General features: G+C 38.3%; 1 protein-coding gene across 1 annotated transcript in view; it reads right to left on the bottom strand.

Annotated features, from left to right (window-relative positions):
- The window catches only part of LOC146316518 (copine-8-like), a 78,829-nt gene that overhangs the window by 21,649 nt on the left and 45,123 nt on the right, over nucleotides 1-12,057 (bottom strand). Inside the window, exons 7-10 of the mRNA XM_084734232.1 lie at nucleotides 7,371-7,434; nucleotides 3,670-3,773; nucleotides 1,953-2,057; nucleotides 203-244 (exon numbers count right to left, since the gene is read on the bottom strand). Of these exons, the coding sequence (XP_084590358.1) occupies nucleotides 203-244; nucleotides 1,953-2,057; nucleotides 3,670-3,773; nucleotides 7,371-7,434 (315 nt within the window). The remainder of the gene's footprint in view (nucleotides 1-202; nucleotides 245-1,952; nucleotides 2,058-3,669; nucleotides 3,774-7,370; nucleotides 7,435-12,057) is intronic.

The raw sequence follows: 12,057 nt of genomic DNA, 5'->3' as shown, positions 1-12,057 counted from the left end.
ACATAAAGAAATGAGTCACCACAATATACAGCTCATAGGTAATTACTGCATTTACTCTGCCCCTGGGTCTTTTTGCAAATGTATGTGGGATTTCTTTCACAACAGGATGCCAATAAAATGAAAATATCCTATAGATAAAACATACAATGCAATGCAGTGTCGCTTCGGTTTAACAATAGAAGAGAAAACATTGTTCGCTCACCCTCCATCTCTGTCCCAGTCATACACCTCCACCTTAATGCTCCTGTAGGAAAAGAGAAGAGGGACAAGGGAAGGAGAGGAGAATCCCATTAAAAAACCAATTAGCATTACTGATTTACAGTCTTTCTGCTTAAAGGGCTGGTAACTGGTCCATGAAGACTGGGGTCCTGAGTAGATGAGAGGACCTAACACAGAGAGGGGAGTCAAAGAGCACTTTTCTGAAGGCTGTTATCAGTATACCCCAGTGCAAGAGAGGGAAAGTACAAAAGAGTTTTAAAAAGGTAAGAATTAGGAGGCACGAGGCTGCCCAATTCTCTAAATCTGTATTCAACTGACATAAACAAGGAGTGTGTTTACATGCGCACAAGTAACTTAGTTATGATCAGGTTTTTGGAGTATCCACGTAAACATCATATACTGGTTACATTACCTGGAGTACTCCAATAGAAACTGCATACTGTGGCATGAAAACACCTCATCTTGGTTTCTAATTAAGCCCCAGTAATTCCACATGAGGCCCAGATCAGACAGCGCACAGTTTAGTCAGTGAGAGGCATCGTTTTCCAGTTGTTTTCGACAGGCACAAAGCATATTGTGCGTTACTAATGCACTCCTTGCGCCTCACGTTTTGGATGCTTGGAGCGCCCTGAACGCCTGAAGTTGCCTAAATGTCTGTCTCATTGAGAGATGAGCTTTCTGTGGTGGTGATAAAGTTTAGAGATACTTGGGAATAATGATCCTAGAGGAAAAATGACTGGTGGTTGTTCCTGGATATCTAGAGTTAAATGATTTTAAGAACCGTAGTAACCATAATTTGAATAGAAATCTGCAGCCTGTTGGCAAATTGGTGCCATACTTGAGATTTCAGGTAAGTTGTTTTCATTCATTTACGCTGTGCTAACAGTTCATGATTTGTGATAAGCAAAGATTAGCTAATTTTCAACATCTCCCTGGGCGAGCAGCCTGTAGTTTCTCTTCATTCTGAGAATGTCACACAGATCTCTGTTTCCCCTTGTCCTGCACAGTGTTTGAAAACAGCCTCTCATCCAAAAACCTCCACTGATTCAGCACCATGGACAGGCCTGGCAGTCACTACACTAAAGAAGAAGAATGTACAATGAACCTTCGGAGCAGTGAGTGTTTGTTTTCAGTATAAGAGGCTGTCGGACTAATGGGCTTTCGGTCCAATGGGACATTTTCAGACTGCTGGGCTTTTGGAATAATGCGTTGTTGGAACAATGTGCAGCCCCAGCCAAAGTAAACAGTGTTATGAGGAGCTTGAGGTCTTATCTTTTCTGTATTTAATCTGTTAGCTAACAGGTGGCAAGCTTGGAATTTGCAAGCAAAGCTGTCACTAGATATTATTAAATAGCCAAATCTTAGGGATTGCACCCTTAAAGACCCACTAAAATAAACTAGAATTACCACCTTCTGGTTATATGCCTCCGCCAACCAACCAGTACATCAACATCTGCTCACACTCAGACTCGTGTATGTGTTAAGGATGTAGACAGAAGTGTATTTTCTGGCAAAATGGAAGTTGTCACTTATTGATATGTATAATCCCAGTGAATACTTTGACTATTTTCACAGAGGACAGCAGTGAAATTGAACTTTGACTTTTTGGATAGATAATGTCAATCATCATATATCAAGTATTTATACATCATAATCACTCTTATATTTATTTATTCTATCAGTCTGACTGTAAACATTGTCAGCGAATTGTTTGTGTTTGTCTCCTACTGTACCTGTCGTAGTCTCCGTTACACAACGCCCTGACAGGAATTTTAAAAGCCTGCCAAACTGGATCCAAAGTATTCTTCACCACCTCTGTTTTGTGGCAGATAGTATACCTGTGAGACATACAAAGATGTTAAAAGATGACAATGTCAAGTCCAACTGAAATCACATTCAGTCATCTCATTTTGTGGTCAAAAATAATGTCAAGGTGTTCTTTAAATTGATTGTTCTGTATGGTTAAAAGGAGGAAAAAAGGTCTTTGGGGAAATATCAGAAATGCTCCTCTTCATTTCAGCCTTCTCAGCAGCTGAAAGGCTGCCTGAGTATCGGTGTAACGCTGTGTTCACACTACAAAGTGACATTTGCACGTTCACACAAAACATGTAGGGCAGACACTTTGTGGCACAATGACTACTCACAGGGCTTGTTGATGAACCACTGTAGCTGACAAGCCAACCATTATCTTGCTAGCCGAGCTCACCCTATCCAGTCACAACAGCTCTGATTTTCTCATCAAAATTCTGTTTATATCCACCCGACATTTCATTCAACAAAAAGTTATTAAAGAGGGAAACTAAATCTCCCGAAGCTAACAAGCTTAGCTCTGTCACGAACAAGAAATAAATTCATAGATTATTCAAACTGCTTTATGCAAGACTTGACTGGCTGTATAGAAATAATGTCTCCATCTACATAAACGGGTAACAAAACTAACAAATGTATGCAAAACTATAGGGCGCCAACATATAAAATGCTAATTTCTCCAGTTTGGTTTGACTTTTTTCAAAGGATAACACACAACAAGGACTTTACAGGACAGATAAGGAGTGCTCCAGCAGACTAAAAAACAGTTTAAATTGGTAAAAAAAAAAAAGGTAAAAACACTTTTTTCTCTTTGTTATTAAAGCAGTTTCTTTTTGGTGTTAATGGGCAAAAGGTCCATAATAACCTCTAAGCATAATGTAATTCAAGGGGTCTGAGAGAAAAAAACTCTTGGTTCCGTTTTCATGCTTTAGAAAATGCAGCCAGTGATGGAGACTGTGAGCAACAACAGGTCTGTAAGATAGCTGATAGTTGAAACTCATTCCCAGAACGTCACGATCTGTGAATGAGACACAGCAATCAAACATCTTTCTCCAGGGGCTGTTTCTGCACTGGTAAGTTTGGTGTATAGTTCCTGTTCTTTTCTTCTCTGGCACCTAGTATGGCTTTTTGTAGCTGCAACGGGCTGCTGTTATAGCCCGCGGCTGAACATTTAGGCTGCATCAGTAAATACCCAGCTGCACCAAAAGAGAATGTGTTTCTTCACTAAGACGCTGAAGTCGACTTGAATAAAAGCATCTGCGGGCAAAAGAAACTGCGACCTCCACACACAGTTTTCACTTAACTTCATCTCATCCATCCTTTCTCTCTTTATTTTCCTCTTGTCAACTCTGTCCTATTATCTCTGCTCATCCCTCCTTCGGCTGCTTTCTCCTGTTAGCGGCCGGACGACAGAAGTCACATATACAGCACCAAGAATTATGTAACCCCACATAGGCAGTTGAGACCCTATATCCTCTGTATGGGAGCTTTTTGGAGCATGAAAATCACGCTCAGAGTCTATAAGCATTTCAGGCATCTTTACACGTTGTGTATGTGTGTCTGTCTGTGAGACAGCTGCTTTTGTTAATTCAATAAATTGATGTAAACAAATATCAAGGAGGAAGCTGCTTGTCAACTTACGATCCGTCTTCGTTACTGCGGTAAAAGACGAGGAAAGGATCTGATTTTCCAAAGAAGTCTTTCTTATCCAGTTTGTTGCCACAAAATTGCAGCATCACCGACTCCTGAAAAGGAGCAAAGAAACCAAAACACAGATGTTACACAGCCTCAGGTCTTAAAGAAATGACACACAACATGACTAATCTTTATCACAAGTTTACACCTTAGATACAGAGTCACAGATACATACTGGAGAATATTTCTGTTTTTTAAAGTCGCTTCAATATTGTATGTGTCATTTCTGTATATATAAAAATAAAGTTGAGATGACTCAAAATTTGAAGGCAGTACCCGGATTTGAGATGAGATTTGAGCCAAACTCAAATTGTTATGTTTTGAAATAAACTATAAAGAGAAAGTTTTACTGACCTATAATCTTTAGTTGAGATTATTTACTTTTCATCTTTAAATAAACTTTGAGTTTTTGAAATTCAAAAATCAGTAAATAATTGAGCATTTCAAAAATTAGTAAGTCATTAAGCTGATTTGTCATTATTCGGGTGTCTGAAAATTAAATGGTGTTAGTTGAAAATATTGCAATATTAACCATTATTCACTTAAACTTCAACCAGTTTACTTAATAATTTCTAAAATACATTTTTTGAGGGGTTTCTAAACTCAAAGATTCAGGTTTATCTAAAGAAGAAAAGTAAATTATCAGCAAAAGTTTGGTAAAACTTTTTCAAAATGTACATATTTAAGAATTAAATGTCTAAAATTCCAAAATCTATTGCAGTAAGTTGCCTTGAAATATTGAGTTTTCTCTCTTTGCTTTTGCAAACAACCACAGCTGGTGATTGCTGGAGCAGTGGAAAGACGAGCCAAGCTATTTTTAGCGAGTTTTATTTTGTTTCTGTTGAGTTTGAGTGAAGATTATAATGACAATGTTAAAATTACAGTTTTACAAAAAGAGTCTGGTGAGAGAAATACAACAGCTGTTTCTGGTGAAACAAAATGTGCCTCACTCTTAAAAAAAAAAAGGTCTCTATAGCAGTCCTTTATTAGATTGAATAAAGATTGCCAGGCTTAACTGCACCCTCAAACACTGCGACACTTGCATATTATTTCCATGATATCATATTAAATCTATAATTAATAATGTCAAATTAATATATTTCAAGTGTTGTAATTAAGTTGTTTTGTATGATGAAGTTCCCTCGGTTCTAGTTCTTAATTAAGCGATTTACTTTGTTTCCCTGCCTGCCTTTGAAAAGCACACAGAGAAATGGATGTGAGCTTGTTTCAGTGAAAAACAAACACCAGAAAAGTTGCTGCAATACACTCTGGCATATTGTAAATTACCAGGAGCAACTGGTCCCTCTCTCCTCTCTCCTTATGTCATATTTTGGTGCTAACTGACCACAGCAGCATGATCAGAGCAGTTGCTCTTTTGAAGGAAGGACACCAAAATTTGAAATTCACAGTTTAAAAAGAAAAATCTGCTATCACACTTCACTCTATCTTTACTAGAAATATCTTGCTGTGAAGTGATGTACCTACAGGTGGCAAAACTACCAACAGACAACAAAACGAGCCCAGAAGGCCACGGTACTTTCTCAGAAATAGATGTTTTTCTAACAGTGTCCACAGTGTTTGAGTTGGTGTTTTGTCCCTTTGAAAGGAAAAGGGGATTAAAATAGACACAGTCACAGTCTGGCTCATCCAAAGTCCAACTGAAGCCATGACAACAGTGTCAAACAGTCCTGAACTGAAAATCAGTCCTCTTAGGCTGGTTGACAACTACATGTAGCACCTCGAACAGAAGTGGAGCCAACAGAAATAAAAACCAAACCTCCTCCGTGCAAATGTTTCTACAAATCTGTTCCAGTGAACTTGGAGAATAAAGCACAGTATCTGTTCTGTGATAGTGCCTGATGCTTCTTCTGGCTTGCAGCGGCACGGTGGTATTTTTAGAAAATAATACACTCAGTTCTGTAATTGAAGTCACATTTCTGGTGTTATAGCAACGCTAGTGTCTAACAAATTAATGCCTTCGGGGCATTCTTAAAGCAATACAGTATCAGTGCTTAAATGCATTGAAGGAAGGAATTAAGAGCACACAGTGTGCCGGTTTATTAAGTTCATCTGACTAAAACATTGCAGTCTGTTGAATGATCTTGAGTTATCCAGAGAGTTTTTTTTGTATGTAGGAATAAACTGTGCAAGCAAGTGTATTTGTCTAAGAGGCATTCATGTAGGAGTTAAGTTTGTATAAAAATATCAGTAATGTTTTTTTGGAGACAGAATTGACCGTTCTTCCTCCACAATCTATTCAGGCAATATTGCAGCTCATTTGTTGGTTAGCAGACAGAATATTTTTTAATATTTCAAGATTCTATTGAGGTTAAATAATAATAAAGCTTTAACTGTTGTTGTCACCATATTTTATGATGTCACCATCCTTTTCTTTCTGTATGAAATCACCTTTCTTTTATGACAGATCTCATCAGTTTTCTCAACATAAATGTAATCTATGGTGCTGTTAGATTGCTGCTTGACCACCTGTTAAAGACGTGCTTGCCTCCCTCTCTGTGCAGCAAGTGACCACAGAAAAAATGTTGCGTTTGCACATTCACACCTATGGACGATTTAGAATCACCAATTAACCTATTATGCTGCATGTCTTTGGACTGTGGGAGGAAGCTGGAGAACCTGGAGAGAACCCACGCAGACATGAGGAGAACATGCAAAGTCTGCACAGAAAGGCCCCGCCCCAGCCACAAACTCCCTAGCAACCCAGCTGGCTGGGAGATTCTTCAAACTCAGGACTTTCTTGCTGTGAGGCAGCAGTGTTAACCACTGCACCACCGTGCGGCCCATGATGATTACGCCTATCATTTTTAAATAAATTTTGACTTCTGGACCTGACAGCACTCTGCAGTTATTGGAGGTGTTCAGCCACATTAGTCGGAAACAATCCCACTACAGGTAATTTAATTAAAAATGAGAAACAATTAAAATTAGTGAAATGGAATCGAAAGCAAAGGCAGAATCATGATTCTCTCTGATTATTTTTTCTTTCCACTTTACAAATCAAGACTCAATACTTTAATAACAGCATAGGCATAAAAAAATTTAAAAAACAAAAGTAAAATTGAACTGTGGATATGGAGAACCGTGACATATAGTAGTATAATACTAATAATATTAGTGTCACATAATCTTTATCTGCAACTGTGCAGAAACATTGGGTTTAAACAGAATGAACAGACATGCAAATTAAAGACTGTGGAGCATTGAATGTTGACAATTTGAATGTCAAGGTTATGAACAAAGCTTTAAAGTATTTGGTACAGTCCTAAGGCATGGAGAGAATGACTTTCTCACTAAATGTATGTGGTTGATAAATTCTCGCATAAGATGATTACTGATCTGTTACCGTATGAGCTAACATATTTCCACGTGTATGAATGTATGGGCAAACTATTCTATTATGTTTTGTTGTTTTTCTATGCATCTTAAAAAAAAGAGTATAAAAGAATTATTAGTGACTGAATTATATTTATGGTAAAATCTCCTTATTTCAACCAGACTTGTCAAAAACGACTCCATGGAATTAATTAAGTTTTAGTTTAAAACTGTGTGGAGCACCATAGGGGTCAGACTTGTCACTTTATACGACAGAAGAAACAGAAATTTATGCTTATCAGAGGAATTCTTACCCTGCAGTTGCTCAGCTCTTCTGCTCTCACTATGATGGTGCCACATTTCTTCCCCGGGATCCCACTAGAAAAAAGAAAGACAAAAACAAAATATTCCCGTTTATTATTACAAATTATATTCAAGCAGCCAGAGGCCTTAAAAGCAATGGGTTTGTGACAGATAGGGCAATGGCTTAAAACTGCAGTTACAGGAAAGATCTGTCTATGTGATGAAGAGAGTAATGTACAGCAAACACAACTAGATTAGATTAGTTGAATTAAAGTTATAAGATATATTAAATTAATCAACAATTATTTTGATGGTTGACTGATAGTTTTGAGTCTCTTTTTAAAGAAAAAATATCTGATCCATTCTTAAATATTTTCTGATTTCTTTACTCCCCTGTGACAAGAAACTGAATATCTGCATGTTGTGGACAAAACAAAACATTTGAGGACGTTGCCTCAGGCTTTGGGAAACAGTGATGAACATTCTTCACCATCGTCTGACATTTTAACAACTAATTGATTACTTAGAAAGTAACACAGATTAATCGATGATGAAAGTAATCATTAGTTGCAGCCTTAATCACACTATTTTGGGTCAAATATCTCAAAGTATAGATATTGCAACAATATTATATAATTAACACAATGGGAGTTTTGATTTTTATAAATAATCATCCGTAATGAGGATATAATGACTAAGTGTGTCTGGTAAGTTCAGAAAAAAACATCACTTTACTTTAATGCAGCCTTTAAAACCAGGATGACCACACTAGTGCGATGTCACGTTATAACAATATCCAGAAATTAAGATGATATCTAGTCTCATATCACAATATCAATAAAATATCAATATGATGCCTGGCCCTATCCACAATACATACTAATTTCATAATGGAGTATTTATAGCATTTATAGCCAGACAAGATTATTGTGCAGTTAAAATATCAGTTAAAAATTCTGTCAGCTGAGACCCCTGCAGACCTACAATCAAATTCCTCTTCTTCTCAGTCTCTCTCACATTAATTGCCTGACTGTCTAAATGAATATTAATTAATGCTGAGTGAAAACCTTCAGAAAAGAACATCAAAGTAATGTAACCACATCCAGTGACATTTGAGCTGCAATGTTTGTTTACATCCTGAGCTGACGAAGCGTAACATTCAGCCAATAAAGCCAAGGGAGACTGACCACTAAAAATAGACCAAATGAATGCCACAGACCCCGGGCCTGATTCAGAACGAGGAAGTGGAGAGACAATTTCATTTGGCTAAGTACTGTCCAGTAATGACAGCGAGAGCCTGCAATAACACATGTGGAAACCGATGTCAAATTGAAGCAAGGCTTTGATAACCCTCCAACGTCACCTGAGACACATCGCCATAGTCCTTTGATGCAGAGGGAAGAATTCAGTGAGATTAATTCCCTGTATGAGCAGAGAGATCGCTCAGTAAGGGGCCAGATGGAAAAATGGCAGAGAGGGACAAAGAGGGAACAAGACAGAGATGTATAGAGGCAGAGAGAGGAAGAGTCACTAGAAAGATGGAGCAGTGGATGAGAGGCTGTTCAGTGAAGGGAGACTGAGGCTGAAAAAATCAGTGTAAGAGCTTTTCAGACTGAGATACAGTTCTGAAACAGTGAAAAGGCAGCATGCACCTACAAAGCTTTTTAAAATCTGCATATGGATTTCTTCACTTTTATTTATTGTCTGGTTTGTTTTGTTTAGGGTTGGGGAGTGTACATACATCATTTTTTTTATATTAACCTGTTTGTCTTAATGTATTTTGTTGTGAGCCATTATTTTTTCTGTCCATGATACTGATTTTCTATTTCGGGGAGCTGCACGCCTCTTTCTCTCTCCCTCTCACACACATGACAGCGGACCTGTCTGTGAATAGTTGATGTTACACACCCCACAGTGTTTCCCCCACACTTTATTTGAACAGGTGCCCAAGTATATTTAGTGACCTATAAGTGTTTGAGTGAACACTAGGACTAAGGTAATGTTTTCTTTGGATGTCTTTCAATAGACACATTCAGCCCCCGTCCCACTGCAGAGAGAGTTTGTGGGAAACCTTACAAAGCCTGGATGAACACCAATGTTCCAGAAAAGTATCAGTTTTGCGTTTCACTGCTCAGATCGGCACATCACGGCTGCTGGACGATAGCTATCATTCATTGAGCACAAATGAACAACATGTAGCAACACTACATGATGCATCCATTGTGCATTGCTCTATTGACAGCCTAATCTCTCTAGGAGTAAAGTTTGAACTAGACAAGTACATCAAACACCAACTTAAAGGCACCCCATGGTGGCCTAGCTCTCAAGAAGCATACAATATGTTCTGATCAAAACTTTCCCAGAAGCTTTTGTTGCACATCATCAACCGTGTTTCCATTACATGTTCAAGGTCAATTCGTCTCAACTTGCTCTTTTTTTTTCTACATGGAAGACCTGGATACTGGATGCAAAGATGGCACCTGTTCAGTCCAAAGAGAACTGCTTGCCTGGCACATACACCAAAAGTTTCTAGTTTGTCTGGGTTTATTTCCATAGGTGAATACATCCACTGAATATGTGCAGTGCTTTTCCCACTGGCCCCGCCTGTGAGTTCCCACTTGGCCCATATACTTTACATTGTGATGAAATTTTTAATTGATTTTCTCAGATCTAGGAAACTGTCACAAACTGACATAGTATGATGTGCAACTATTGGAGAGCTGAGTCATTTAAAAATGAATGAATGCTGCCTGTAAAAAACACAAATTATCACAAATATTAAAAACATAATTTGGAGTTTTGCAGAATCGTCCAATGCCATCATTCTGTCTGGCAATAGGGTTGTAATCTTAGGATACATGAGGCATATTTTTCATTCAAATATGTACAATAGGTCATGAGACAACAGTAAAAATTTAAAGTCATAAATTTGAGCTGGATACAGATCCACTGTACCTCAATACTTTTCACTCAAAGGCAGCAGCAAAACAAAGCTAATGACAGATTTCTGTGACACAGACTGTGCTGTGAAATGTTTTCTTAGTCAGTGAAGTTAATTCATATCATTCACAAAATGTGACATAATCCTCTAACAATTAAATTGTCTTTATTGTTTGGAATCTACTGTCATGTTAGTCTCATCGGTCGTCTTTGTTACTCTTTATTTTTGTGATCCGCCTCCACTCGACTGAGCAGGAGTGTGACGCTTTTGACTTAAGATGTTTGTTTTTTTGTCTGTTTCACTTGGAGGCGGCTGAGTGAATACAAACATACACACACACACAGCTGCACAAACTGCAACAAGCTTTACAGAATGATAAAGAACATTTAAAAATATCTTCACATACCTCAACCCAGCAAAACAGTAAAACAAAACACGCAGGTACAGTATGCCCAGAAACACACACACACACACACACAAACACACACACACACACAAACACACAAACACACACAGAAGATCTGAGTGAATGACTGCAGGCAGAGAGGTGATTACATAACTCTGCGACAGCAACACATTCTTACATCATATTTCTTGTGTGTCATTCTTTCAGCAGGCCCATTCAGCTGCAACCACTCACTGATTCTGCCACACACACACACACACACACTAGCAGAGACAGACACACAGACAGACAGACACACAGAGACAGACAGTTGTAGATGTAGGCGCCAGTACAGTCAGACATTGGACACCACTAGTCCATTGTGTGTCAGGGGATGAGGCGAGGGGTCAGACTACTGATGGCTTGCTGCCTCGGGAGGAAAAAACAAAAGCAACAACAAACTGTTCTGTTCAGTAAAATCAGGAAGATGCTGTAGATCTGCTCCGTGTGTCTGTGCAGCAAATACGAGACACTCCAACACAGTTTATCAACGAATGAAGTATAATAAAAAGTTATTCGATGTTTATTTCTGCTCATGCAGTCCTGCTTGACACAAACAATAACTCTGCCACACTACACAATACAACACAATACTGTACAAAATGATCAAAATTTGGTTTTACATCAAGGCTTTGGTGTGAACTTTCTGTACATGGATTAGTTTTTGACACTTCTTGCTGCTGACAGTCCACTCAGAACCAAGAAAGTATTGATATTTCAAAGTCACACCTACTCTAAGTAAGGAGAGAAGTATCAGTTTTAATTTTTTCATTTTCTTTTGTCTGTGACATTTGCATTTCTGTGGGTAGCACAAGTCCTTGGAGCCTTTAGCCAAATAGGAAATCAATGCCAACCACTCAGTTCTTTCCATCAAACTGCCTTTTTGAGATGATTTTTGTAGATATTTTGTCACTATTAGGTAGCTGATATTAGAGAGTGATTGGAAACATGGGTGAGAGGCTGGCTGTGCACCAGAGGATGTTTCCAACCCAGTAACAACACTTTACAAAGACCAGCAAATGCAACATCTTTCACTGACTAACTACAGGTTTAATCACTATTTTGTTATACTAATCAGAAACAGAGAGCAAAATTAGACATTTATTCATATGAAAATGCCCCTGATTATTATTTCTTGAGGCTTCAGTTGAGGCTTCGGTTCAGTTTAGACATCTTCAGAAAACGAGCTGGGAGCTCACCACTGACACGTTCCCTTTGGGTGAACTGTCCCTTTTCACTACACGCTGTTTACCAACTCAACATGTTTACAGTCTGTCATTAGGCCTGCTGCTGTTTAACTATTCATCTCATT

The sequence above is a fragment of the Lutjanus erythropterus genome, chromosome 13 (assembly GCF_056507025.1).
Source record: "Lutjanus erythropterus isolate fLutEry1 chromosome 13, fLutEry1.hap2, whole genome shotgun sequence".
Lineage (NCBI taxonomy): Eukaryota > Metazoa > Chordata > Actinopteri > Lutjaniformes > Lutjanidae > Lutjanus > Lutjanus erythropterus.
This window is presented reverse-complemented; position numbering and strand designations above follow the sequence as displayed.